The following is a 26,432-nucleotide window of genomic DNA, read 5'->3' as shown; positions in this document are numbered from 1 at the left end:
AAATAACATTGCATATACAACATATAGGGACATTTACAATAAGGCAATAAAAGATGCAAAGAAAATTTTTTACAGGGAACAACTTAATCAAAATAAAGAAAATCTAAGAAAAACCTGGCAAACTTTAAGACAAGTAATCTCAAAATCAAATGACAAGACATCGTGTATAGATGAAATAATTGTCAATGATACATCTTACAGTAATAATCATGATATTTCTAACAAATTTAATACTTATTTTACTTCGATTGCTGATGAAATTGCCAGCCAAATTAACCCTTCCCCACTTAATCCGTGCGACTTTATTCCTGATACAGACAGTGTATTTAAGCTAAGAGAAATAAATATTCATGTTCTTTTTAATTTAGTGAAAAAAATGGAAAATAAAAAGAGCTCTGACATGTTTGGATTATCAAATTGTTTATTAAAACAAATTATAAATAGTATTGCCGTACCTCTTGTTCACATTATTAACCAATCTATTAAAACAGGTCAAATTCCTTCACAATTAAAAATTGCTAAAGTTTTGCCAATTTTTAAATATAGTAACAGCTCTAAAATGGATAAATGTAACCCTGGCAATTATCGTCCAATAAGTTTGCTACCTATTTTTTCAAAATTGTTAGAAAAAATTGTATCTGAACAACTCACAAGATATCTTGAATTTAATCAAATTATCTATGAACATCAATATGGATTTCAAGCAAAAAAATCTACACTACATCCTATGATTCACCTTTTGAATTATCTAGGACAAGCAAAAAATGAAAATTTAATTACTATAGGGGTATTCTGTGATCTTGCTAAATGTTTTGATACAATTTCGCATACAATTTTATTAAAAAAACTTAAAAAAATTGGTATACATGGATTAGAATTAGAATGGTTTAAAAACTATTTAAGTAATAGAAATCAGTTTGTTTATACAAATGGCGAAAAAAGTGATTTATTAGGAATCAGCAAGGGTGTCCCACAGGGAAGTATTTTGGGTCCAATTTTGTTTCTAGTTTATATCAATGATATTAAAAATTGTACTAGCTTAATGACACTACTCTTTGCAGATGACAGTAATTTTTTGATATCAGGAAAAGATTTGAATGAGATAATTGAAATACTCAACATTGAACTTAAAAATATCTGTGATTGGTTTCGTTGCAATGAAATGTCTCTTAATCCAACTAAAACTAAATTTATGATCTTTAATAAAAGGGAGGATTCCATAACTTGGGAACAAATTAAAATTAAATTAGATTTTAATAATGAAAATGAGAATGATACAGATAAAATTAGATATTTGGGTTATATCAACCAACAGAGTGAAATTCCTGCAATTAAATTTTTGGGTGTGTTTATTGATTCTCAACTTAACTTTAAATACCATATTGAATATTTAAGGAAAAAAATATCTAGAAGTCTGTTTTTAATCAATAGAGTTAAGCATATATTATGTGAAAAATCCTTAGTAACACTATTCCACTCTTTTATAAATAGCCATTTATTGTATTGCTTGCCAGCATGGAGCTGTGGCTTAGAATCATCTATTAAGCCTTTAGTAGTTCTACAAAAAAAAGCTATTAGAATTATACACAAATCCGCTTATAACAGCCATACGCCACCTTTGTTTAAAAAAATTAATGTTTTGCCTATTAAGGAGCTATCTATTTATACAAAACTACTATTTTTTTATGATTTTATTCGCTGGAGGCTACCAAATTCTTTTGATGGTGTATGGATTAGAAATAATCTAAGAAATCAGAGACAACTAAGAAATTCTAGTGAGTTTTATATTCCAATAGCCAAATTTAAAAAAATTGAAAGGTTTCCATTATTTTCATTCCAAAGACTATGGAATAATTTTTGTCATGAAAAAGATCTTTTAAATGAGAATATTCCTAAAAAAACATTTGCATTAAATCTTAAAGATGAACTTTTTAAATCTATATGTAATATTGAAGAATGTAATGAATGTACTTAAAATATATTGATTTGCCTGGATTTATTAAAAACCTTGCATCATTAATTACAGAAATGGTTTTAAAATTTAAGAAAAACTAGCCTTAAAATTTGTTGTAACCCTTCTTTCCTTCTCTTTTTCCCCTGTCCATTTAATTTTACCTACATTTATTTTGACATTATTATTTCTTATTTTTCTTATTAACCTAATGCCAACCTAAAAAAGGCAATGCAAACATCTCGGATACGCATATTCCTACTTTTAGGGAAGCCTAATCAGTGTCACACATAACATCTAGTGTTAGTCATGCAATTTAAATTTATAAATATTATGAAAAATTGTAAAGTACACCTGGTACTAAGCAGTAGCTTGGTGTACTATTGTATGTACTGCTTCGTAAGACGGGGCGTAATCTATCACTGAATAAATGTTTTTTATGTTTTTATGTTTTATGGACAGCCTTTAATGTACATTTACTACTTTTATGACATACTGAATGTTGACATTTTTTAGGTATCTGTGAAGTTATTTGTGTATGCATGTACATGTGATTCGATTGTACTTCAACGTTTTAAAGAACAGCCCTTAATGTACTTTCCTGAAACACTCTGTAATTACAAATTTGTCTGTTTTTTTTTGAGTGTATACTGTAAATATCTAATTTGTGGTAGTACTTCTTGTTTTAATAAGACATCATTTTATGTACTTTTATCTTTTAAAACACCCTGTAATTACAAATATGTATGTGTGTGTGTGTGTCTGTGTGTGCATGTGCATCTAATTAGTTGTAGTTGTACTTGTGACCTTTCCTTGTCACACATCACTGTAACAGTCAAAAGCAAGGGGATGTGTGTCTGTCTGCCTGTCTGTCTGTCAGTTTGTTTAGAGGTTTGTTTGGGAAAAAAAGATAAAAGAAAACAATTAAAACCTAATTGATTGTACAACGTAAAAACTGTTGGAATAAAATCAAATTTAAAAAAATTTGTATCGATTTTTTTTGTGGGGGGAACCTTTATTTATGTTTTTATTCATCTTTTAATCAATTGAATTCGAACCTCGACTCTTACATAGTCAATGAATTCTAAAGTCTGCTGAGTTGTTATACATTTACAGAGAAAGGGGAGATACATTAGCCCCTTTAAAGGCACAACTCGTTTTCCTGCAAAGTTATGACATTTAGCCATGTTTAAAACTTATAGAACAGTTTCACTACTAAAATTAATTTTGAAAGTAAGAAAACAGAGAAAAATTTCTTGAATAATTAATATTAATATAATTTCAAAGTCCAGAGAACAAGTGGTGCGCATTCATTTGCGCACAATTCAAAACCTTGAGCACCGCATATTATTAAAAAAGCACAAATTTCTCAAACACACCAGGGATCTAAAGGGATAAGACAATGGCCGATAAATTGATGTACAACTCCAATGACGATACACACAATAACCCCGTCTGTAGATTAAAATTACTGGTTGAAACTTTCGGACACTCAACTCAATGAACCAACTAATCAAAATTCGATAAAATTCTCCAAAGTATAACCAAGCCAACGAATAAAAAACGTTATTTTAAAATCGGCCAATGTCCCCTTTCTCCTTGCAAACACACCCTATTATAATATTTTCTACTGTGTGTTATTGCGATTATGAAAAAACACTATTGTAGAATTGATGATATGCGGAGCGGAATGCACACACGAACTGAACATGCATTTTTTGAAGTCAATCGTTTTCCTTAAATATTTATCTTTCCACAAAACTTTTCTGTCATTCAAATCAGGGATTCAGGGACATGACAATGACCGAAAGTTAATTGCCTCCCTCAAATTTATTAAGTTAAATGATGATACTCTATAAATTTTTTTGAGGCGGGTAAAATTATTGTAAATAAAACTGACATTGGATCCATTATCCCTGCATTCAAATTAAGTTTAGAAAAGTTTTAGATTCAATTTGCTGATATTAGGGTTTTTTAAAATTTTTATTTAACCTATGTATATTTAACATTTAATGCTTAAAAAGTGGCTTAGGGGGGGGGGGGCATTTTTTTCTGTCCTAAAACTCCAAGGTTAATTGTTGTATCCAACTTAGAATAGCCTAAAATATTCCCGAACTAATAGAAAACTTCCCGAAAATTGTGAAAAATCGAACCAGTTATTTATATGATCTTAGCTAACATACATACAAACATACAGATATCATGTTACATTAAGATGTTGTATAAGCTAATACATAGTTATAAACCTTTCTAGGACCTATGAGAATCTTCACTGTAAAGGAGAACCATACCAGTCAAGCGATTAAATAAATCGTTCAAATGTCATTATCTGTTACGCTAAATAATAAAACTACGCGTTTTTACATTCTTTTGCTTTCCGTCTGTCTATAGTCTGTTTGTCTGTCTGTTTATCTGTCTGTCTATCAGTGTCTAAATAGATGATAACTGTTGCCTAGTTCACGGCATGTTAAGAATTATTATTTATAGAGATGCATCCCCTTGAAAAAATAAGGGAATTGATTAACAAAAAAGGCAAAAGATTTCTAGAGGGGCACTTATCGGAGGGAAGAGGGCGGGGTAAGTCGACCCTCTATTTTTAAAAGCGAAGCTTTTCTATAATTAGGGTCGGTCCGTACGTCCGTCCGTCCAAGATAGATAGCTTTTATTCGTTAATTTAGGCATGTTAGAATTGTCCTATCGATTTCAAACTTTGCATGATGATTCCTGTAGTAGTTAGGTACGATTTAGAAAGCGTAGCAACTCTATAATCATTACCAGAATGTCCGTATGTCCATTTTAAACATGTTGATTTTTCTACTTTTTTAACAACAAATTTTTATGTGATCTAATTATCCGTTTGATCTGATTTTTGGTATATTGATTCCTGGGACAACAAAGAACAATAGTATAAGCGAAGCAACTCTATAATTAAGTCCTAAAAATGTAAGTATGTCCAATACATTATCCTGTATCAAGCAGTTTTTCAACAAATTTACTTACAATTTTGATTCGACTCTTTCGATACTTTTATATTCTGATTATTCAGTTCACACACTAGACAAGTGTTAATGTCCGTTTGTCCTACCGTTTCAGTGCTTCGCTTTTATGGATGTTGTCATCCTTGTTTTTTAAGGAAACGTGTACAAAACACATTTTTTTGAGGGGAAAGGGGATTTTTCTTCAGTAGTTATTTAATATTTTTCTGGGATGGAATAAGGTACTCTAACTACAAAGTAGTTATATGACTGGACCTATAAGACTTCATGTTCCATTATATAAGGATTTACTTTGGTGGAATTATCCCTCTATTTCTAAATTATCTTTTAAAAGATCAACTAGACAGGTACAAGTCTATAATAAGCTTAAATTAGAGGCGTATTTAGAACCTGTATAAAGAGGAATATTTTAGACCAAAAATACTAAGTCACAAAATAAGGGGTAAACACTAAAACTAATGTCTTTATGTTCAAAGATCTTGCAAATTACTTAAAAGATATTCTTTGATTTCAAATCGATTTTGATTTAGAATACTTTGATGGATTGTAGGTCAACATTTTTCAAAAAATACGTTTTATCTTTTTAATTTCAAAATTAAACGGTAAGGTGAGGCTAAGCCAGGAACGTCCAAGCGGGCGAGGGGGGGGGGGGTAAAGAGGTGATTATTACCCCCCCTCCAAAAAAATCAATTTTCAATTTTATCCCTCCCCCCTGAATAAAAAAAAGCTTGGACGTCCTTGGGCTAAGCCATTCTTTCATATACGTTGCTTGTTAGACATAAAATACGAACAACAATATATGAATGATGTTTGAAATCCTATTATATTAAGTAGTAAGATTTTTTAGTCTGTAGCTTAAGATATCAAGAACTACTGAAATAATTCAGTTCTCTATTTAGTGGAAGCTTCACATAAGTTCTAGAATGGTTTAGGCTATTTCTTTTTCAGATTAAAGTATATGTATGTTTTGCAATTTTTCTGTTCATCTTTCAACTTCGAATACAAAGCCCCTAGATGCTATTAGAGCTGCCATTAGTAAGAAAGAAAGTAAAAGATTCAATGCCCGTTGCTAAACAGTAAACACTGTTTTACCTTGAAAACTGTCGGAGATATGGTTGCTGATGCACCTGAACTCTGGTAGCAGGGCTGGCGGCGGCAAGTGCGGGTGCTGCGGCAAGTGCGGATGGCCGTGGGGGTTAAAGTGACCATACCTGGCGGACACAGAACCCTTATTTCTGTAATCTTAGTGTGGACAATAAGATCTATCAAACGGCTGCGTTTATCAGCGCAAAATCACTTAGAGAAAAATATAATATATTTTTACATATATTCATGAATCATTTGCAGTACACTTTTTTAAACGATGAATATAATCATCCTTGTTAAACTCTAATGAAAGAGGGTTCAATGTTCCTGGTGGTCGTGGGTAGGAAGTAGGGCGGGGGGTCCAGGGGGGACTCGGGTGGGCTCAGATTACGTAACTTGTGCTCTGAAATTAAACATGCTGTGAGTTTGGGAGGTGGTTACCTATAGAACAAGAGGTTAAATTTTCGATTTTTGTTGAGGATATACAGTGCAAACAAAAACTACTTATAGCTGTTAATGCTTGAAACTAATATTAAAAGGACAATAAATTTTATTAGTAGCTCAGTAAAAAAAAGTTACTTATTTTAAAATAACACAACTAATTTAAATACAATGTTTTAAAAAAAAAAGTGTATTATGTAATTTAAAGTATTGTCTGACATAAGCGTGGAAAGACCCTAGTTATGTACTAGCTACGCAACTTAAAAACCATATTAAAATATCAAAAGATTTAAAGTATCAAATATCTCATTTGCAAAATCATAGATAAAAATATGACAAATGAAAAGATTCCTAATTCGATATGCATTTTTCAAAATATACAAGTTTACCTCCTTTCTATTAGAAATTCTGATAATTATGCTTGTGAACTTTAAGCAATAATAATGTTCTTAAAATTACTTGTATATTCAAATTGCCTGTATTTTTTAGTTTCACAATCCTAACATGATGTCTGTTAGTCTATATGTCTGTCTTTCTGTTCGAAGGTTGTTCGCGCTAACCGCTGTACCGATATAAAATTGGCATGGGGCAAGTTACCGCCACCCTCCCAAGATAAATATCCTAAAAATATGCCCTCTACCCCCCCCCCCTGTTTAAAAAAATATCTTTGGATCTAGAATTTAAAACTAGGCCAGCAAACGATTTTTCTTGGGAAGGTGATAGTACCCTCCCCTAAAATAGGTATAGACCTTCCCAGGACCTATAAGGAGCTACAATGAAAGTAGATTGGTACAAAACAAGGATGACAACATCCATAAAAGCGAAGCTCTGAAATGAAAGGACAAACGAACATTAATACTTGTAGATTGTCAGAACTGAATTAACAGAATATTAATGCATAAGTACAAATAATACTGTAAGAAAATTTGTTGCAAAACTGCATAAATAGATGATACTGTTTAACCCTTACAGATCGGGCCCCTATTCCCACCTTAATAGATCGGGGGGGGGGGGTCATATTGATCCCCCCCTCTATCTCGGCTTCTGTTACAGATAAAGACGTAAAATTTTTTTCTGGTGGTTCATGTGTATTTTTAGAGAAAATTACTTTTTCTAGTCTTAGCGGTTAGGCCGCTCCTTAGCCGCTTTTTAGCGGCCAGCCGCTAAATTTTAAAACAGCTGTAGAGCGGCCAATTTTGCAGCTAGGATGACCAAATTTTAGGACGAACTTTTATTTTTCATAACAAAAAAATTACTTTTTCTGATCATCGCCAAAAAACGGCAAATAACGGAAACCGCCATTTTCGGCGGTTACGGCGGTAAAACGGCGGTTGGCGGCGCAAATTAATATTTTTATCTGTTTATTATTGCTCAAGGATTTACCAAAAAAATTTATAGGTCTCTAGCTGTTATAGAAGCCACGATATTCATGATATATGTCTGTAGTAAAAGCCGGACAAAAATCGGTCATAAAGTCGGTCAGGGTGCGGTCAAACGGTCATAACACCACTTTCCTCATAAGGTCATTGATATCTCAGTATTCACCAAAAAATTTTAGGTTTCTACCTTATATACAAAGTCATAATATAAAAATTAAGATTTATTTAGAATTTTTTTTAAATTTTGGTGCTACCCAACCGACTTTGACCGGACACCACGACCGACACAGACCAGATATACTAATAAAATCAACTCTTGCCGACGTATAATTACTAAACTTAAAAAGTCATGAAGTCACAACTCTCTATCTTACCTAAAAAAAAATGACATTGAAAAAATAGAGGGGGGGTCAATATGACCCCCCCCCCCCCCGATCTGTAAGGGTTAAGGACATACTTAATTTTTGGGACTTGTTTATAGAATTAGAGGTGCTTCGCTTATAAAATTGGTTATAGAGTTGCTACGCTTTCTAAATTGTACCTAACTACTACAGTAATCATCATGCAAAGTTTGAAATCGATAGGAAAATTCTAACCTGTTTAAATTAACGAAAAGAGCTAACTGTGACGTACACCGACCCTAATTATAAAAAAGCTTCGCTTTTAAAAAGAAACACAGAATAATAGACATCCTGTTATTCTTATATAAGAAAATATTTCTATATAGATTTTGGTTCAAAATTATGAAACACAACTTATGACATTCAGTTTAAGAAAAATAGATAAGATTTTTGACATTGAAAAATATTTTTCAAAATATATCAAGTTTGTTTTGTATTCTTAGAAAGGAAAAAGGTTTAATTTAATTTCCTAATTAGTATTATTTCTCTTTCATATTTTTTTATATTTTGTAATTTATTCTTTGGCATTAAAACTAAAATTAAAAATCTTGTAATATCAAATTTTAATATTCATATCTTATATTCCCTATATCCAAGACTATTTCTTAATTCCCTTATTCATCATATTTTATTTTGGGACACAGATAAAAATTCAGAAATTTTAAATTATTCATAAACTAACGGCTACTACCCTAGACACCTCTAGGGGCACTTGATGAGGTGAGAGTTGAATCAAAAAACACAACTTTTTTATTTTAGTTTTTTTAAATAACTTTTTCTTTAAGAGGGGGGGTGGTATTTTTTTCCCCCAAACTGTCCCGGTACCTATTAGGAGCTACCCCTTTAAGGAGAACCCGATCGGTTCAGCGGTTATCGAGATTCTTCGAGATACAGACAAACAGACAGACTAACATCCTGTTACTTTTTTTTTTTGGGGGGGGGGTAATTTTGCTTTTTATTGTCTTTTGGATTTTATGGATTTTATGGGCCAGTTTCTTATCTAAAGATGTTTAAATTTATTCTTATACATCTCTCGTGATATGAATCTAAAAAATAAGGAAAATGCCTTGGCTATAATAATTCATACTTCAGTAGCAACAGAATAAAAGGAAGAGAAAAAGGAGAAAATTGACAGTAAATAGTCTAACTCTCTACTTCATTAGTTGGCTCTGCCTTAGATTAAATTCTTAAGGGGGAAATGTGCCATCATGGTTTGGTTGGCCATAGTAGCTACTATAACTTTTAAGGAATGATTTGTTTATCATATTTGTCCTATCTCTGTATCTTAATTTGTTTGAATTAAGATCTGTATCTCTGATTCTATTTAAAGGAGAAACCCTGGAAAACTGCAAGTTTTTAATCAGGGCGGCCTTCAACTGTCAAACATGTTACAAAATTAGGAGTAAATGCAGTTTCGCTCATTTTTCGGCAGTTTCCCTAGTACTAGATATGGGCCACCACTAATAAACTTTTTGTAAAGAATGGGTAGCTTGATGCTTTTACAAAGTTAGGTTTGGTCAAGTAAGGGTTATTTGTATATTACACTCTTAAAATTAGATATAAAATATAAAGGATAAATGAGGGGAGGCGGTTTTGTTACAATCGACGGTTGTGGGACTATACCCCTTTCTTCTATAAATATACAGGGCGTTTCCAAAAAAATTGCGTTTTCCAAAGTTGGGAAACAACCATTATGAGTACAAAAAAATAATTATATGTCAATATTCTCTATAAAAATATGCATCGAAATTGTTACAGGTGTTTTTTAATATCTCTGAAAATAACGGCGCCTTTTAAAGCATAAATATTTCAAAAGATGCGTATGATGCTTTTTTCTGGTAGAATTTTGTGCCTTAAGGTTGGTTTTCAAAAATTTATTCACTTGAAAACAACATCTTTATACGGCCAATACAATTTTCTACCAATTACACTAAAAATTTCATTTAAAATTCCCTCACTGAAAACAAATATTCAGTTTTTCTTTTTGTATACTTAAGAAACATGACCTTAAACATTGCTCATGTTCATAAATCCTCACCCTCATTTATTCCTATAATCCTTTAATTTGATTGACAGGTTAAGATATGAACTCATAATTTATCCATAATTTGTAATTAAATGCTTTGATAAAAAAATTCAAACTTCAAGAACTTTTTTGTCTTTAGAGATTTTTTTATCAAATAAAAAGCAGTTTTTTTTCTTTTTACTATAACCTACGTTATTAAAGAAGATTCTTTTACTTCAAATGCATCACAATCAATAAATGTGAAAAAATGACAAATTGCAGTTTCTTAAAAATGCTTTTGTGAGGAGCTAAAAAGCATTTCACCTTTAAAACTCATTAAGGTACTTTTCTTATACCTTTTTCTAAATTAATATTGAAATTCTACGATTTTTTTATACATAATAAAAGAGTTATTTTAATTTTTCTGGCACAACATTTTTCACATAAAGCATTTTTGGAAACTATGTACCTATCATAGAGGCCGTATTTTTAGAGATAATGAAAAACACTTGTTATAAATTTGATGTACTTTTTTACAGAGAATAAGTACATATAATCGTTTTTTCTGTATTCCTTCTGGTTGTGTCAGAAAAACGGAAAACGCAGTTTTTTCTGAAACACCGTGTATAATATAAATTTTATAATTCGAGTTTGATTGAAATGGGTTAGTAATAATTCAAAAGTATTTACGTGGACAATGTATGAAACAAGCATTTCACCCATGTAGTTACCAAACACCCTAAAATCTTGGGGCATTTTATCAGAAAATAGCGAAAAACCGTCCCAGGACGTATGTGAAGCTGCAATAAAATGAAGAACTCGATCAGTTCAGAAGTTATCAAAATCTTACTACTTTATATAACAAGATGACTATCTTTAAGGATTAATAATTATCAAATTTTTACTAACATGATGATTCCTACGGTTTCCTTTTAAGTGTTCTATATGTAATATTAATACATATTGTAAAAAATAATTTTGCAAAAAGGGAATTTCAATATTAAGAAATAATGACCTTATTACCCGGTTCATTAATTTTGTATTAAAATCATGTTTATAATCTTATACCTAATTTGCAGTGTAAGTACCTTCAACAGGCAAAATGGAAAGTTATTCTTATTCAAATTTTGGACATATTTTAAATGTAAGGTTGTAATATTTTAATTGTAGGATTTCGATCCTATCCAAGGACGTCCAAGCCTTTATATTTGCGTGAGGCAAAAAATTTAAATTTTGGGGGGGTAATCTTTATATCATAGAGCAAGGACAACCAAGGTTTTTTTTATTTGGGGGGGGGGGGTATGAAACCCCAAAATTCATTAGGGAGAAGGGGGGTTAGTCACCCCTCTCCCCCCCCCTGATCATGCTTTGGTGTGTTTGTCTGTAGTGAAATTTAGAATTAACAATTTTAAATTTAAAAACCCCCTTCATAGGGTCCTAGAACAAACGCAGGAGTCCCAAACGTTGGAGTGGACACTTAACCAAACATGACCTATTTTAGACCTTCTTTTGGGATTTTCAAATGCCTAATACCAACGGGGGGCTTATTTGTACATTCATTTATCCTAACCTAATCTTAATAGAAATACTTAATCAAATTAATATTTTAACACTCCTGCGTTTTTCTACTCCGACGTTTGGGAGGGAGGGGACATTCGACTGTTATTCACACTAGTACCCAAAGTTTTTGATTATTTTATGTTGCCTTAAAAGCTTTGGGTTCTTTCGATTGGTTGGTTTAGTAACTAGCATTGTCAAACGTTGAACCAATTATTTTGTTAAACAAAAGTGATTATTTTTATCATTATTTGGGATTTACATCAAATTATCGTCCATTGTCTTGTCACTTGAGATCTCTGTTAGAAATTATAAATGAAGAATTAAATATATAAGCTGAAGAGATTAAGCAAGATGAGAAATAAGATGAATCAAATTTGATAATCTTGAGTGTCAGAATATGCACTGGCTACAATTGTTCTAGGATTAACAACCAGCAAATATTATCCAATCATTTGATCCAACAAATTAAGTAATTTAAATTAACAAAAACATTTATTGTTCAAAATAACAGAAAGTCTATATGTGTCAGTGTAGCAAAATATCTCATTAATCGCTGAACCATCATGGTTCTCCTTTACATTGATCTTCTCATAAGTGTAGGAAATGTCTATGATTATTTTGGGAGGAGGTTGCTATCTTCCTTTCAAAGAAATTGCCCTTCACCACCTTTACTTTATTTCTTTCAAATCTATAATTAAAGGTGGATGGACGACTTCTAAAGTATGAGTTATTTACGATTTTTTAAAAAAAATAGAATGACAAATGACAAATCATTTGCAATGATTTTATTTTGCAGAAATCGGATTTAATGTTGTAGGAAATGATTTTATATGATTTTAATCTAATTTAATAAATAATGTAAATTTATTGAAATTGAAAGCTAAATGTAAAATCATTTGAAATCACTTATCATGTCTTGTGGGAGAGGAGACACATTTAAACACCCACAAACACCCTCACACACACTAACACACACATTTCCTATTTAATTTTAATGTGGGGTAAAGGTGATAATAAGTGAGAAAAGTGGAAAATGGAAATAGAATAAAGGGGAAGTGAGATAGATGAATCAATTTTCAAGTTTCTCGCCTGATTGACATCCAATCAGCAAAATTCTATTCCTATGGAAAGTTGAGAACTTGAGATTCTCTTTTACTTTTTCCAGTTGATTTCTCGTGTCTACATGTATTAAAAAAATTATAATTCCAAACTTGGTAATTTATCATGTGGAAGGAAAGGGGGCAATGAAACTTAATAAAATTCATGAATATTGACTGTTTGATTGATCTACAACCCTTTCTACCCAAAAAATTACCATCCTCCGGCGTTGAAAGGCTTTTGAATTTTTTCGGTTTATGAAATATATGTTTATGAACTTGATTATAGAGATGCTTCGTTTTTACCACTACACCTAATAGTCAAGAGTAAAGAACAATTTGTTAAATAGAATATTGTGTTTTAACAAACAACATACCAACTTTCTAGTACTAATTGTAGAGTTGCTACGCTTTGTACATAGTATCTAACAGATACCATAATCATCATGCCAACTTTGAAATCAATAGGACAACTCTAACATGTCTAAGTTAACGGACAGACATTTCCATTACGGACGAACGGACGTTCGTCCCATCCCTGATAATAGAAAGCGTTGCTCTAAAAATTGTTACCTTGATTGGTCAAGACTTTAGGCAAATCTGAACTCATATCTAAAAAAGAAAATCAAATTAATTCGATAATATTATTTTACAATAAAATCTGCACTATAAATATGAATACCACATAAAATATTTTCTTTACAAAGAAGGTGTATCAACTTTTTTTTTATAGCTAGCCGGTTCTTTAGTAAGTAGTAGATGTAAAATTTTTCATAGAATTCAGATATGCAATCGTTTTTTTTTGTAGACCTCTTATTTTTTAAGTAATTTAAGTTTTTTTAAAAAAAGATTAAGTCGATTTTAAGGTACTAAAACGCAACAAAAAAAGGAAGAAAATGTCCATTATGTACAAAAATAGTAAGATCTTTAATTTGACACCTTACTTTTTGAATTTTGTCAGGTAATTATTGAAAAAATGGATTTTTTAAACCCACGAGAATAAAAACTTTGAACTTAATTTTATCATTTCACAGGTAAAAAAAATATGGGTTCATATATACCTTTAGAATCAGAAAAATATTACGAATCCATTGTAAGCAAAATTGAAAAAAAGTAAAAAAATCAAAAATAAACAAATGGCCAATTATATTTTTTGTTCAGGCAACACTTTCGTTTTCCCTTTTTTACCCCCTCTTTACCCCCTTCCCATTTTTATACTCAATTCAAGAATTAAGACGTTGCCTGTATAATATAATATGATATTTTCATATAATTTCTTTTATTGTAGTTTATATACTATATTTTAAACTTTTTTTTTCAATTTTGCTTACAATGGATTCGTAATATTTTTCTGATTCTAAAGGTATATATGAACCCATATTTTTTTACCTGTGAAATGATAAAATTAAGTTCAAAGTTTTTATTCTCGTGGGTTTAAAAAAATCGATTTTTTCAATAATTACCTGACAGAATTGGAAAGTAAGGTGTCAAATTAAAGATCTTACTATTTTTGTTCATAATGGCCATTTTCTTTCTTTTTTTTGTTGCATTTTAGTACCTTAAAATCGACTTAATTTTTTTTTTTTAAAACTTAAATTACTTAAAAAATAAGAGGTCTACAAAAAAACCGATTGCATATCTGAATTTTATGAAAAATTTTACATCTACTACTTACTAAAATAACCGGCTAGCTATAAAAAAAGTTGATACACCTTCTTTGTGAAAAATAAATGAAAAGTGAGAACAAGAGGATTATTATATTCAAAGAGAAGTCTAAACAAACCCTTATTTATTACATACATATCTTATTAATATTTCTAATACGAATTAAACAACATCTAAAGATATGTGGAACTCAGTTGTGAAAGATTAAAGCTACTAAAAAGCAGTCCGATTAATGCAATGGATGTTTAATACTTAAATATGCTCAATTATGTTGATATGGAATTTTAGCATTTTATCTTGAATAGGAGCAGAGAAAATCATGTTTCTCATAAAGCGTTTAGACGGACATTTCGAAGTATAGAGTAGCTGTCCCACCAAAAACAAGAATATCATGAAATACACATTTCTACTAAAAAGCATGTTTTAAAATGCAAGTTTGGCCAAGATGCATTTTAATAAATTGACTTTCATCTAACTTAATTTTCATGTCAGCTAAATATCTAATTTTCTTTTCTTGCAATATCCTCTAGATTTCAATCAGAGAACCAAGAACAACCCCCTCTCTCTCCCCCTCAAATCATACATATAGTAGTAATACTCCATCTAGGTTGGGTCATGCCAGAGGTGGATTCTTTAAAAAAAAATTGTTCCACTAATCACTTAGTGGGGAAAAAAAATTTTCGTTTTGCGCCACTAAGCGATTAGTGGGGCAATTTTTTAAAGAACCAACCTCAGCTGTAAGAGGGTGCCTTGGGTTAACGAGAAAAGAAAAAGAAGTTGAGAAAGCCTTTTACTAACTAAATAATTTTTTACATTTTGTTTTCTTTTCTTTCTTATTTTTAATCTTCTTTCTCTCGGTGTTTTTTCACTTTATTTTTGAGAACCATGTGAATGGTGGTTGGTTGTGCTAAATGCCATTAATCAAGCTAAGATAAGGAAAAAGGCGGCCTAGCTAAAGGCTGTGTCCCTCCAAAACTGTTCAACTAATAAATCTATATAGTACAAAGGAGAAGCAAAAAATGATTCTATTGAGTGTTTTATCGAACTTTCGTTAAGAATTTGGGGAATTTAACTATAGCATAAAATAACATACATATCATGGTTCTGTAACATAAAGTAACTGTTTGAGTGCACAATAAGATATTGAGAAACAAATGAACATTTTTTAAAATTTGGTTCTGGTCATTTTGTACAATGAAGGGATAACAATTCAACCTTTACATGAGTTATCAAAATTAAACCCATACATACCTGTCTCAAAAACAGCATTTTACTACTTTATTAAGGCTATTGCCAAGCTTTAGATTAATGTAAGCCAACAAAATATGGCAAAATTTTTGTGTTTTAAAATTTGCTAATAACCAATATTAACTATTTTGGGGGATATATTATTGGGTCCAAATGGTTTTTCCACGTAATATAACTGTATGTGTGCCAATCAATTAATAAATCAATTACAACATTAAATATATTTATTACATCTTCATTAATTCTTTATTGTGCTTTTTAATGGAAATCTACATGTAGAAAAGAGCATCTTTTCCACACATTTTTATTTTTCTTTATTTTTATTAACCAAAGAATTTTTTGTAGCAAAACATTCTTCAAAACTTCTAAACCCCACCCCATTAACTGAATTTTAAATAAGTTTGTTCATGTAGAGTGAAGCAATAGTAAATTGACAAAATATCTAAGATTAATCATATTATAATTTGGTAATATTATAATAAAACCTAATAAAAATTGTCAAATATAAACTGCATAGAAATTTTAGAGGTACATTTGTGTTATATATAAAATCCTTTATGTGTGGTAGAATCCGTACTTAAGAAATAATGCCATAATGTTAAAAATCAGAGAGTGCCAAAATTTTAGCTTTATGTTGAACAAAAATGTTGTTAGGACAATTATTGAGTGATCCTCTGGGCATAATTAGTCTTGGAAAAGGTTACATAAAGGAGTATGGTTCCAAAACTACTAACTTTAGCAAGCATGAAACATATTCAAATTATTGTGAACTTTTACATATCTTTTGTAGTAGCATTGATATAAGTACTATACTTATTTTGTTATTGGTTAATACATTTTATATTTTTAGATATAAGAAACGCGTTTGATAGCATAACACATTATTGTATGTATTCTAAAATAATAAATAATTATTCTTTTCTGTTTCTCATTTTGGATACAAATGACAGGAATGATAATCTAATTAGGGATTCTTTAATCCTATTGCGAATTATCTCATTCTTTTTTTATGACTTTTGAAAAAGGTTTCATAAATATGAAGAAAAAAGCCTTTAAGAACTAATATAGAATGTACTTGCAAGGCTCCAGATTTGTTTCTAGCTGGATAAGTAAGACTTGGCTTTGAGTGGTATGACAGAGTAAAGTATAAAGTATAAATAGTCATTGTCTTTTTCTTTCTGTTGTCTCTCATTATGAATATATGTAGACAAGTATAATACATCTAATTGCGCTTCTGGCATGGCCAACTACTTTTCCTAGGTATGTCAAGAAGCAAGGTTGTTAGAATAAAAAAAATAGATCAAAATGAAGGAGGGGACATTAAACTGTAAATTAAACTGGTTCAATTTTTTTCTATAAACATTGATTCCCATTCATTGGGTATTAAAATCTTGATTGATTGGTTCAAACTAGCTGTGTTTAATTTTTCAAACAATAAATATAATCCACAAAACTTTTGTTACTTTATTAACTAATTGTATTTTAACTTTTCAACTGATATTTTTAATCTAGAAGAGAGGATATTTTATTTTTTATTAATGAAAATTTCATCAACTTAGTTGCAATTGTCTTATCCCCTAAGATCCCTGAAAATGAGATGAATCCACTTAAATTATTTTAAAAATGTATACAAGAAAAGCTAACAACATACTTCATTTATTATGAGGGAGGCAAGCTTTTATAGAATATGCTGTTCTTAATTTTCATTTCAGTGGTAACATGGTTAATGTCATCCAAAAATAGCCAAGCAAATATTTTTGATACATTATTTCTACTGCAGAAAATCACTGATACAAAAAATAAATATCTCTCTTTCTTTTCTTTTTGTCTATCTTCTCTTATGTTTTCTTCCGAATTTCTCTACCAGTCTTTCTTTTATTACTTCCTACATTTAATATTATTTTCGTTTTGATGTATAATGCCAAATATTTCTGTGTTGTACCATACTCAACGTTTCCTAACACATTACATCATAGACGACAAGGTTGACAATCTAAAAGTTATGTACAATACTTTACATCTTTACTGTCTGATTCAGTTTGATTGTTATTAAAGTATTAGCTATATTTCTTTAACCCGTTGTTCTCTTTTTGTTGAAGAAATATATAAATACAAAAATTTACTAAATATAGAATGCAATTTCAAGGATTTTTTTATTACAACTGGAAGATTTTTTCAAACAAAAATATTTAAGATTCATTGATTTTATCCCCGATTTTTTTGTATGAGAGCACTCTTTTTCTACCTTTTAAGCTAATCCTAGTCCTATAGAATAAAGTTGTCAACGCTGAAATAAGGATGACGATGCCAAATCTCAGAATTCCAAGGGATTAGTAACAAAAGGTAGACTTTCAAAACAACTGGGAAGGTTTAGTCTGCAGCTAAGTAATCATCATGAAATAATTTTGTTAGTATAATGATTTTTAACAATCCCACCTTAATTCGTAATTTTTATAATTAAATAAGATTTTTTTTATAAATATCAAAAATACAAAATAGTAAGCATACATATCATATGCTGTTAAACATCGTAGAAATTGTTGGACTAAATAAATATAACTTTTAACGAAATCTTAAGATGGTTTTAGGCCATTTAAACCTCCTAACAACAAATACAATAAACTACAGGTAATGTACTTTAATGGATTTGCTATTACTACAAAAACCAACAACATTGCTATAATACCATATTGCTGACAAGGGGAGGTGACGGATTGACTTTAACATTCCCAAGGGCCAAATAAAACCATAGATGTCACTCCATATTTGCAGCTAATTTATAACCTAGAATATAGTGTGATTCTTTGATTCAAAACATCTGTAGAACCTGTAACTGTTAATGCCATACTCAATTAATACCTACCACCACCTTGCTACACAATTCTTGCCTCTTTAATCCTTCCCGTTGTTAATTACATCCGGCTCTATGTTTATTTGATTCTGTACTTTAAGGACGGGAAATAGCTAACATAATACATATGTATAGTGCCCTGTAAATTATAGGCCTTCTGTTGACATATGGTTTATTTTGACTATATGAAATTATGCTTTTAAAAAATCATTATCCATATGCAATTTAAACTATTTTGATCATTTAGAATTTAATATTAGAGGCAATTATTGACATATTGAAATAATAAATATGATCTACTGCCATTATTACTGCATACTTAGCTACATGTTATTTTATAAAAAAAAATATTTGTTGGATATTTTGGATCATAAAACTTTAAAGAGTAAACTTTTGAACAGCTTTTTAAAAAGATGTTTTTCTATTTTAAATTTAATTGTGATTTTTTATATGAAAATTGATAATTCATATTAATAAAAAAATTTTACATTGTTGACAACAAACAAAAAATTTGTCAACTTTTGTGTAAAAAAAAGGGTACCTCCGATTACACATAACATAATGAATTACTACCAAAGGCATTATTAAGCCGGCTTTTTCCGGTTCCGGGCGTTCTTACACTTCTGCAAATATTTATTGAATTATAGCACTATGGAGATAAAACCTAATGATTTTCTTATCGACTATAAAATGTCTTAATATATGAATATAAAAGTGCCTATACTATTACTATTGATAAAAATTTAAAAATGGAGAGAAAAAAATTTGTATGCCTAACCTCGTTGGATCCTTGCCTTCCGGGTCAATCAGGACCCAAAATGACCTAACATAACCTGGAAAGAAAAACAAAAACACATTTTTAAGTTTTAAGTGGATGGGAGGGTAGGACTCTGTGCTCTGTAAGAAAATACACCACAAAAAAATTTTTTTGGAAAGATGTATAAAGTGTGATATTTTTCCTAAAAATTTTATTATTTTCCAAAACACACAGACACACTTGTAACTACTTTAGCATATAGAATTTATTGCATTCACTTTCTACTGTTATGAATATTGTTGAAGAATAAAGTATGTCAAAAATTTAGTCCTATCATATTCAATATATTCTCAGAAATAAAAAGATAAAAATATTAGACTTTTCTGCTCTTTCTGATTTAAATATGGAAATAGTTTTAGATAGCCCATTGTATGGCTTAAAAATACTAGATTATCTTATGGAAAATGTTCTTTTTTACATTCTCAAATTATGGAAACCCTCTAAAGTGTTATGCGCAACCACTGCAATGCCGGAATTATACCTCTGTTACCCTAGCCATGCGGGGATCCCCCGTACCTAAGCTAACCCAACCTGGCCTAAATAAAAAAGACAAACGAAAAACAACCACAGCCTATTCCTTAAGGGGAAGAGTCTTGTCTGCTCGACTAGGAACTTCAAATGAAACCGCGTTCATTAAGAGAATCCAGTTTTTGTTAAAATTTCTGATTACCAAACCTCTGATATGTCATATGCACTTTACTGTGCAGAAAATTTTATTATTCCTTCACTGTTCAGTTAAGGGTGGGCATTAACCTCCGTATTTTGCATATTTGCGAAATGACACTATAGCAAATAATTAAACCATTGATCGCATGGCTCAAAACGTAGCGCATCTGCTCGTCGCCGGGGAGGTAATAGGTTCGAATCTCAGGCCAACATTGCGTCATTACTAAAATAGTTCCTACTGCTGATATATCAGGTGCGCGACATAAATAGTAAGAGTAGGGGGAATGCCTTGGCCCATAAACAGGTGCAACTATACTCATTACTATGCATGGTCAGACAAAAGTCCTGCAATCAAAGGGTTGGTTGTCTGATGGATGTTACTTAACCTAATATCCTTGGGTGTTAGAGTATCGCATCCCAATACACGTGGATGATGCCCACCCTTACGAGGTAATGGTAAATAGCAAATAGTTTGTTTATTAAGCAAAGGGTATTGGAATCAAAGTGCTGCTGTAGTAATATGTGGTCTACTGTTAAAGGGCGGGATTCTCATTCGATTTTCAAGTGATCTATTAAAGAATACTCTGACACCCAAGAATATAGGTTAAGTAACATCCAACAGACAACTAATCCTTTCATTGCACTACCTTTGTCTGAGAAGTCCTAACTGTGCATAGTAATGCATTTGAACCAAGTCATTCCCCCCATACTCTAACTATTTATGTCATGTACATGACATAGCAGCAGTAGGAACCATTTTTATAATTTTTGATTATGACGCTGTGTCAGACGGAGATTCAAACCTATCACCTCCCCGACTACGAGCGGGTGCGCTACGTGTTGAGCCATGGTCGCAGATTTGAATGATTATGTGATATATGACAGAAGTGATTGTACAGCCAGTTCGGTCAACTACAGGTGTATAGATAAATATAAAACAGCCAGAATTTAATTCATTTTCAGTGATGCTTGTGTGTTTGTAGTACAACCTACATCCTCTTAATCCTTTTACCCGTTTTTGAGGGCAAGGGTGATTTTTTATGCATTTATAATTTCATATTTAAATGAAAGCAATCCATGATTAAAATTGTTTAAAATGCAAAGACGAAGGATATATTCAAAGCATTTTGTCTTAAGATTTTCCTGAAATACTAAAACTATACAATTTGCAGGTATACAATTTTTTGTTCAGATGCTATATCCCCACTCCATGAATTGTCAATTGTTCAGTTGAGTTCATCTTGTACAAAATGTGCAATACAGATTTTTATATTTTTCAGTTTTTTTTTTGTTTTATTGAAAAATATTATATCACAATATGTATAAGATATAATTCTAGTCAGAATTTAAAAAGAATGCTAATCTGAACGCATTTTATTTTTTCCATTTTTAAAATCTCAGTAAGTTTTATTATTACGATTAATTTAATCTAGAAACGTAGCAACTCTATAATGGTAACGTAGGTCGGTATGTCTTCTTGAAAAAGGGAAAGTAATTTGAGTTTTTATATGAATATATAAATGTATTTGCCTCTCAAATTGGGGATTCCTGTGATATTAAACTTGACATTTCATTAACAACGATTTGAAAAAAGTAGTTCCATTCTGTTACTTAATATTATCCAATATAAAGCGTTGTTGCTTTATTGGTAAAAGCGTCTACGCCCCTAGAGGCCTCTAAAGGACCTTTGACACAAAGATTAATGTTTTGTCGAACTTTAATTAATCAATTGTGTCAGCATGTTTTATTTGGGTAAATTATCTTCTGATATAAAATTATATAATTAATATAAGCTCTATAAAAGAATACTTTGTAGTTCAAGGGCAAAGCTGAATAAGTCTGGTGGATGGCTTAATATGACAGCTATTAAGAAAAATACACTCTAAATATGAGAAAATAGGAAGAACAATAGATTTATTCATATAGATACATGTATATATCAATATATTATCTAGAATCTTGGAATGTGCAAAACTATTTTGGGGGAGGTACATTACCACCTCCCTCCCACAAGGAAAATAACCCACTCCCAAAAAATGGGGGAGGTCTACTCCCCACCTCAAGTGCCGTAGAGGCTTCTAGAGGCGTAGCCGCTATTAAGTTAACGTATAGCTTAGTTCAAATAAATTTAAAATCCTAAAATATATTATATATACAATTCCAGCCATCTTTTTAGAATACTTGAATTCATTAGTGTTTGTCCAGTAAGATCACAAAAACTGAATAGAACCAAAAACGTTTTAAGTCAGGAAAATAAGTCTATTAAAGAATCTTTGGTTTATATGATATCCTTATAGGTTTGTACTTGGCATATGAGTTACCAAGCCAATGGGGTTGACATCACTAAGATTTTTTGGAAGATTATTTTGGATTTCTACCTTTATCAACTAATAAACAAAACCACTATTTGTCTGTTAGGCGATAGTTTACATGTCTCCAATATTCGTGTTAAGTTTTCTGTGACATTTCATATAAAATGATTAATTAATTTCTTTCAAATTTCTATAAAAAACGCTATCAAACGCTTTGTATAAGTCAAAGTGTCCAAAATTAAAGATGAAACTACTAGGAAGAATGACCCTAACCGTCCTTAAGTACTTATTTTTATTGACTATATTCTTATAATTTATTGCTTCTATGTCTGTGAATCATTATAGACCGACTTGATTTCCATATATTCTGTATTATATATACCCACATATATCAGTAGCGCAGCTACTCAACAATTAGGGCATGTCTGTAAGTCCGTCTGTACGACTATACGTAAGCAGATGTAATTATACTGCACATAGCCAGTATCAATAAACATTCCCCTTTTGCCATCCCTTCACAATGGTAGTTAAACCGTCCTTAAACCTTTTTTCTGTTGCTTTTTGTAAATAGTAGCTGATACCCTAATGATTAAAAGGCTCTGTATTAAAATATCCTTATAGCGTCCTAACACTTAAAATTGGGAAATAATAGTCTAAAGTCATCTTTGAACCAATATGATGCTTCCAATGGAAAATTCAATTGCTTCATTTGTTAGTGAGATATTTTACTTTAATAACTATATCTTAAATAATGATTTTCGAAATGTTTTGGTGCGCTACTTATGTACATACTTATCCTTTCTATATGGATATATGAAATATATATTTATGCACTTACTTTTCTTTACAACCTACTCGAATTGGTCATTTTTTATATTAGCAAATCTACTCTACAATACTCTGCTGAAATAGGTAACTTTATAAAGTATCTAAAAAATCAGCCATGTGACGTCATAAAAAGAGTTCTCCTCTCATCTCCCTCATTTTTATGACGTTACATGGCTGATTTTTGAGACAATTTGTAAAGTTACCTCAAATAGAAGAAAGTTATTAGATGAAATAGCCAATATCATAACTTAATTAGTATCTTCATATTCATTAAAAACCTAACTGTGTTATTCTTTTCTAGCTTGTCTTGTCATTTCCTTCAAAGTGCTTAGTCGAGCACAGAACCCCCCCCCCCACCTTATTTTATAGTACATTGAAATTTGGGTTTGGGGATTTCTGGTTTGTTACTGTAGGTCAGGTTGGATAAACAAACATTAACACCCCCACAACCTTATATTGAATTTATTTTTTTTTAAATAAGGGGGGATGGGGGTTCATTACTCGATGGGCACCTATTGTCCCAAGCTTTAAAAGGAAGACATGCCTTATTAATTTATCTTATTATACAAATTTCACACCCAATACATATCATAATGGATTCGATCGAACTTGTTGTAAATTAAGATGCTTTACTTAATCTTAGCAGTATTGATAATAAAATTATTCATATCTATATCTTCTTTTAAGAAGCGGAGCTTCGTTATATATTTGCAAGAGACGTTTCAAGTAGAATTGATTTTCGGTTTGTGATTCTTATGATCAACAAGCAGCTATATAATAAGACTAGTGCCCAAAGTTTTACCACATTGGATAAAAAATTTGGGTACTTTTTTTATGAATTATTATTGTTTGTTACCAAACTATCAGTGTTCAAACTTTTAAGATACAATTTTAATTTACAGACAATATACTTTTGTTTATCATCATTGGGATGTATAGTAAAACGACTATTGTCTTCTATCATTTAGTTCCCTGATTTAACACACCTTTGCCTGTGGTTTATTATAGAATATCCTTGGCTATATTTATGAGTTTGGTTACATATGTTTGTTGTCATCCTTGTTTATTAATTAGAACTGGAAGATATCAGATTAGTTATGAATATATAGGCTGAAAAATATAACTTACAAGGCCAATACGCAGTTATCATAATCAAAGATTATTTTGGAAAATTACAAAAAAAATAGGATTGGACGAACTGATTTTTTTTGTAATCCTAATATAAAAGTAACAGGGTGTGTGTTTGTGTGTCTATCTGTGTGTATGTTCCTTAGCTTATATTGATCTCCTTTACAATGAAGCTTCTTATGGTTCCAGTAATGGTTTATTTTGTGCAGGATACCTCCAACCTCCCAAAAAAATCTACCCTATAAATATCTCCCTTTTTCCAAAAAGTGCCCCTAGATGCCTCTATTTATAAATGTTTTAAATTGAGAGCTATATGCTGAAGAACTTATGGTAAAATCTTAAATATGCTTATTGCTTACATATATATTGGACAATTTACAACAACCTTTCTAGATTTTAGATGTTATAAAACATTTGCTTCCAAATGAAAGATACTATTAAAACCATTTTCACCATAAAATAGCCTAAAAAAACATTTTATAATTGTGTTTTATTTGGGTAAAAAGTGAATGTTATTTTTTGTTTACTATTACTTTATTGTTACTATTATGCAAAATTTATGTATTCATAGTAGAATATAATTGTAATAAGGGCGTAATAACAATTTTTATAAAAGAAGGCATGAAATATAATTGTTGGCAATATAGTAAAGCCAAAAAATCAACAAGTGTTATCCTATTGTATTAATTAGTAAGGTTTTTATTCTATTTGGTAATAGTTTGATACTCAATTTTAGAGAATCTTCACCTAAGTTATTGGATTGTTTTAGCCTATTTTTTCTGCATTCCCTATCCCTTCGAATACACATATACTAGATTTTAGGGCTCAGCAGTAAGTATTTTTTTTGTGTGAAGCTTAAGATTTCAATAACTACTGTACCGACTGAGTTCTCAATTTTAGGAAAGCTTCGAATAGGTCCCGGAATAGATAAGACAATTTATTTTTAAATTTAAGTGATGGTTATTGGATAATATCTGATTCCATCTATCCTTCAAATGTTATAATGCCAGAATACTCTTTATAAAATATTAAAATTTAATTCCATGTTTTTTGGGGGGTTTTTTTTGGGGGGGGGGGTGGGAGGGAAGGGGGTATATGGCCCACAAAATACTCCTATCTACGCCTTCCTGAATAGTATATACACATGTATTGCTTGTATACTCAAAATGCATACAATATTATATTTACAAGGTCAGATATAGAGAATCTTAATATGTATAGTAGGACAGGTTTTTTGCCATTTTTCCAATATACTCAAAATGCATATGATTGCACATATACAAACAGAATAGGACAGGTACTTTGCTATTTCTTTTCAATATGCATTGAATAACGTATGTATTTTTGCCACGATGTCAGTAAAGGCATAAAGGAAGGTGTGGGATGGGGGTTGACATTGAACTGTAAATTACATTGGTAATCCAAATTAATAACCACGTTATCCTATTCGTTATCTCATGTTCTAAACATATAGTGTTCAAATGATCCTAACAATGATTTTAATCTACAGAAGGGGTAATTTAGTTTATCATCATATTGGGTATTTACATCAATTTACCCCTGCATTAAAGATCTTAGTGATTAAAAATTACAAATTTTTTACTATTATTTTAGAATATCAATCTGTGTTGAGAAATATGTATAATTTCAGTGTGCACTGACTTACACATATTATCATCTTCAATATTATGTCTTATCTTATTGTAAACCATAATGTATACATTACAGCGTATGAAAAAAAAACATTTTCACTTAACATACAACAAAATTAAGTATTGCATTTTCGCTTTTTTCAATAAATTGATCACATGGCAAAAATTTTATTTTTACGATCTTCGTTCCGAAAGGAAAAAGATAGATTTAAAGTTTTGCTATATGATTAAACATTAATAGAATATTAGTATGATTAACATTACGAAAATGCAATAAATATTAAATTAAAGACACAATTGCAAATGAATAAATAGCAAAAGAGTGAAAACAAGGATGACAACATCCACA

General features: G+C 30.6%; 1 protein-coding gene across 2 annotated transcripts in view; it reads right to left on the bottom strand.

Moving 5' to 3' along the window:
* LOC145326009 (uncharacterized) overlaps window positions 1-26,432 on the bottom strand; it is a 121,177-nt gene that overhangs the window by 84,486 nt on the left and 10,259 nt on the right. For both annotated transcript variants that reach the window (XM_080169086.1, XM_080169087.1), the window contains exons 3-5: window positions 13,490-13,528; window positions 6,365-6,436; window positions 6,040-6,162 (exon numbers count right to left, since the gene is read on the bottom strand). In XM_080169086.1, coding sequence (XP_080025212.1) covers window positions 6,040-6,162; window positions 6,365-6,436; window positions 13,490-13,526 — 232 coding nt within the window. In that variant the 5' untranslated portion in view covers window positions 13,527-13,528. The remainder of the gene's footprint in view (window positions 1-6,039; window positions 6,163-6,364; window positions 6,437-13,489; window positions 13,529-26,432) is intronic.

This window comes from Acartia tonsa, chromosome 8, assembly GCF_053477335.1.
Source record: "Acartia tonsa isolate MP-2025a chromosome 8, ASM5347733v1, whole genome shotgun sequence".
Lineage (NCBI taxonomy): Eukaryota > Metazoa > Arthropoda > Copepoda > Calanoida > Acartiidae > Acartia > Acartia tonsa.
Note: the sequence above shows the minus strand (reverse complement) of the source record. Positions and strands in the feature narration are given on the sequence as shown.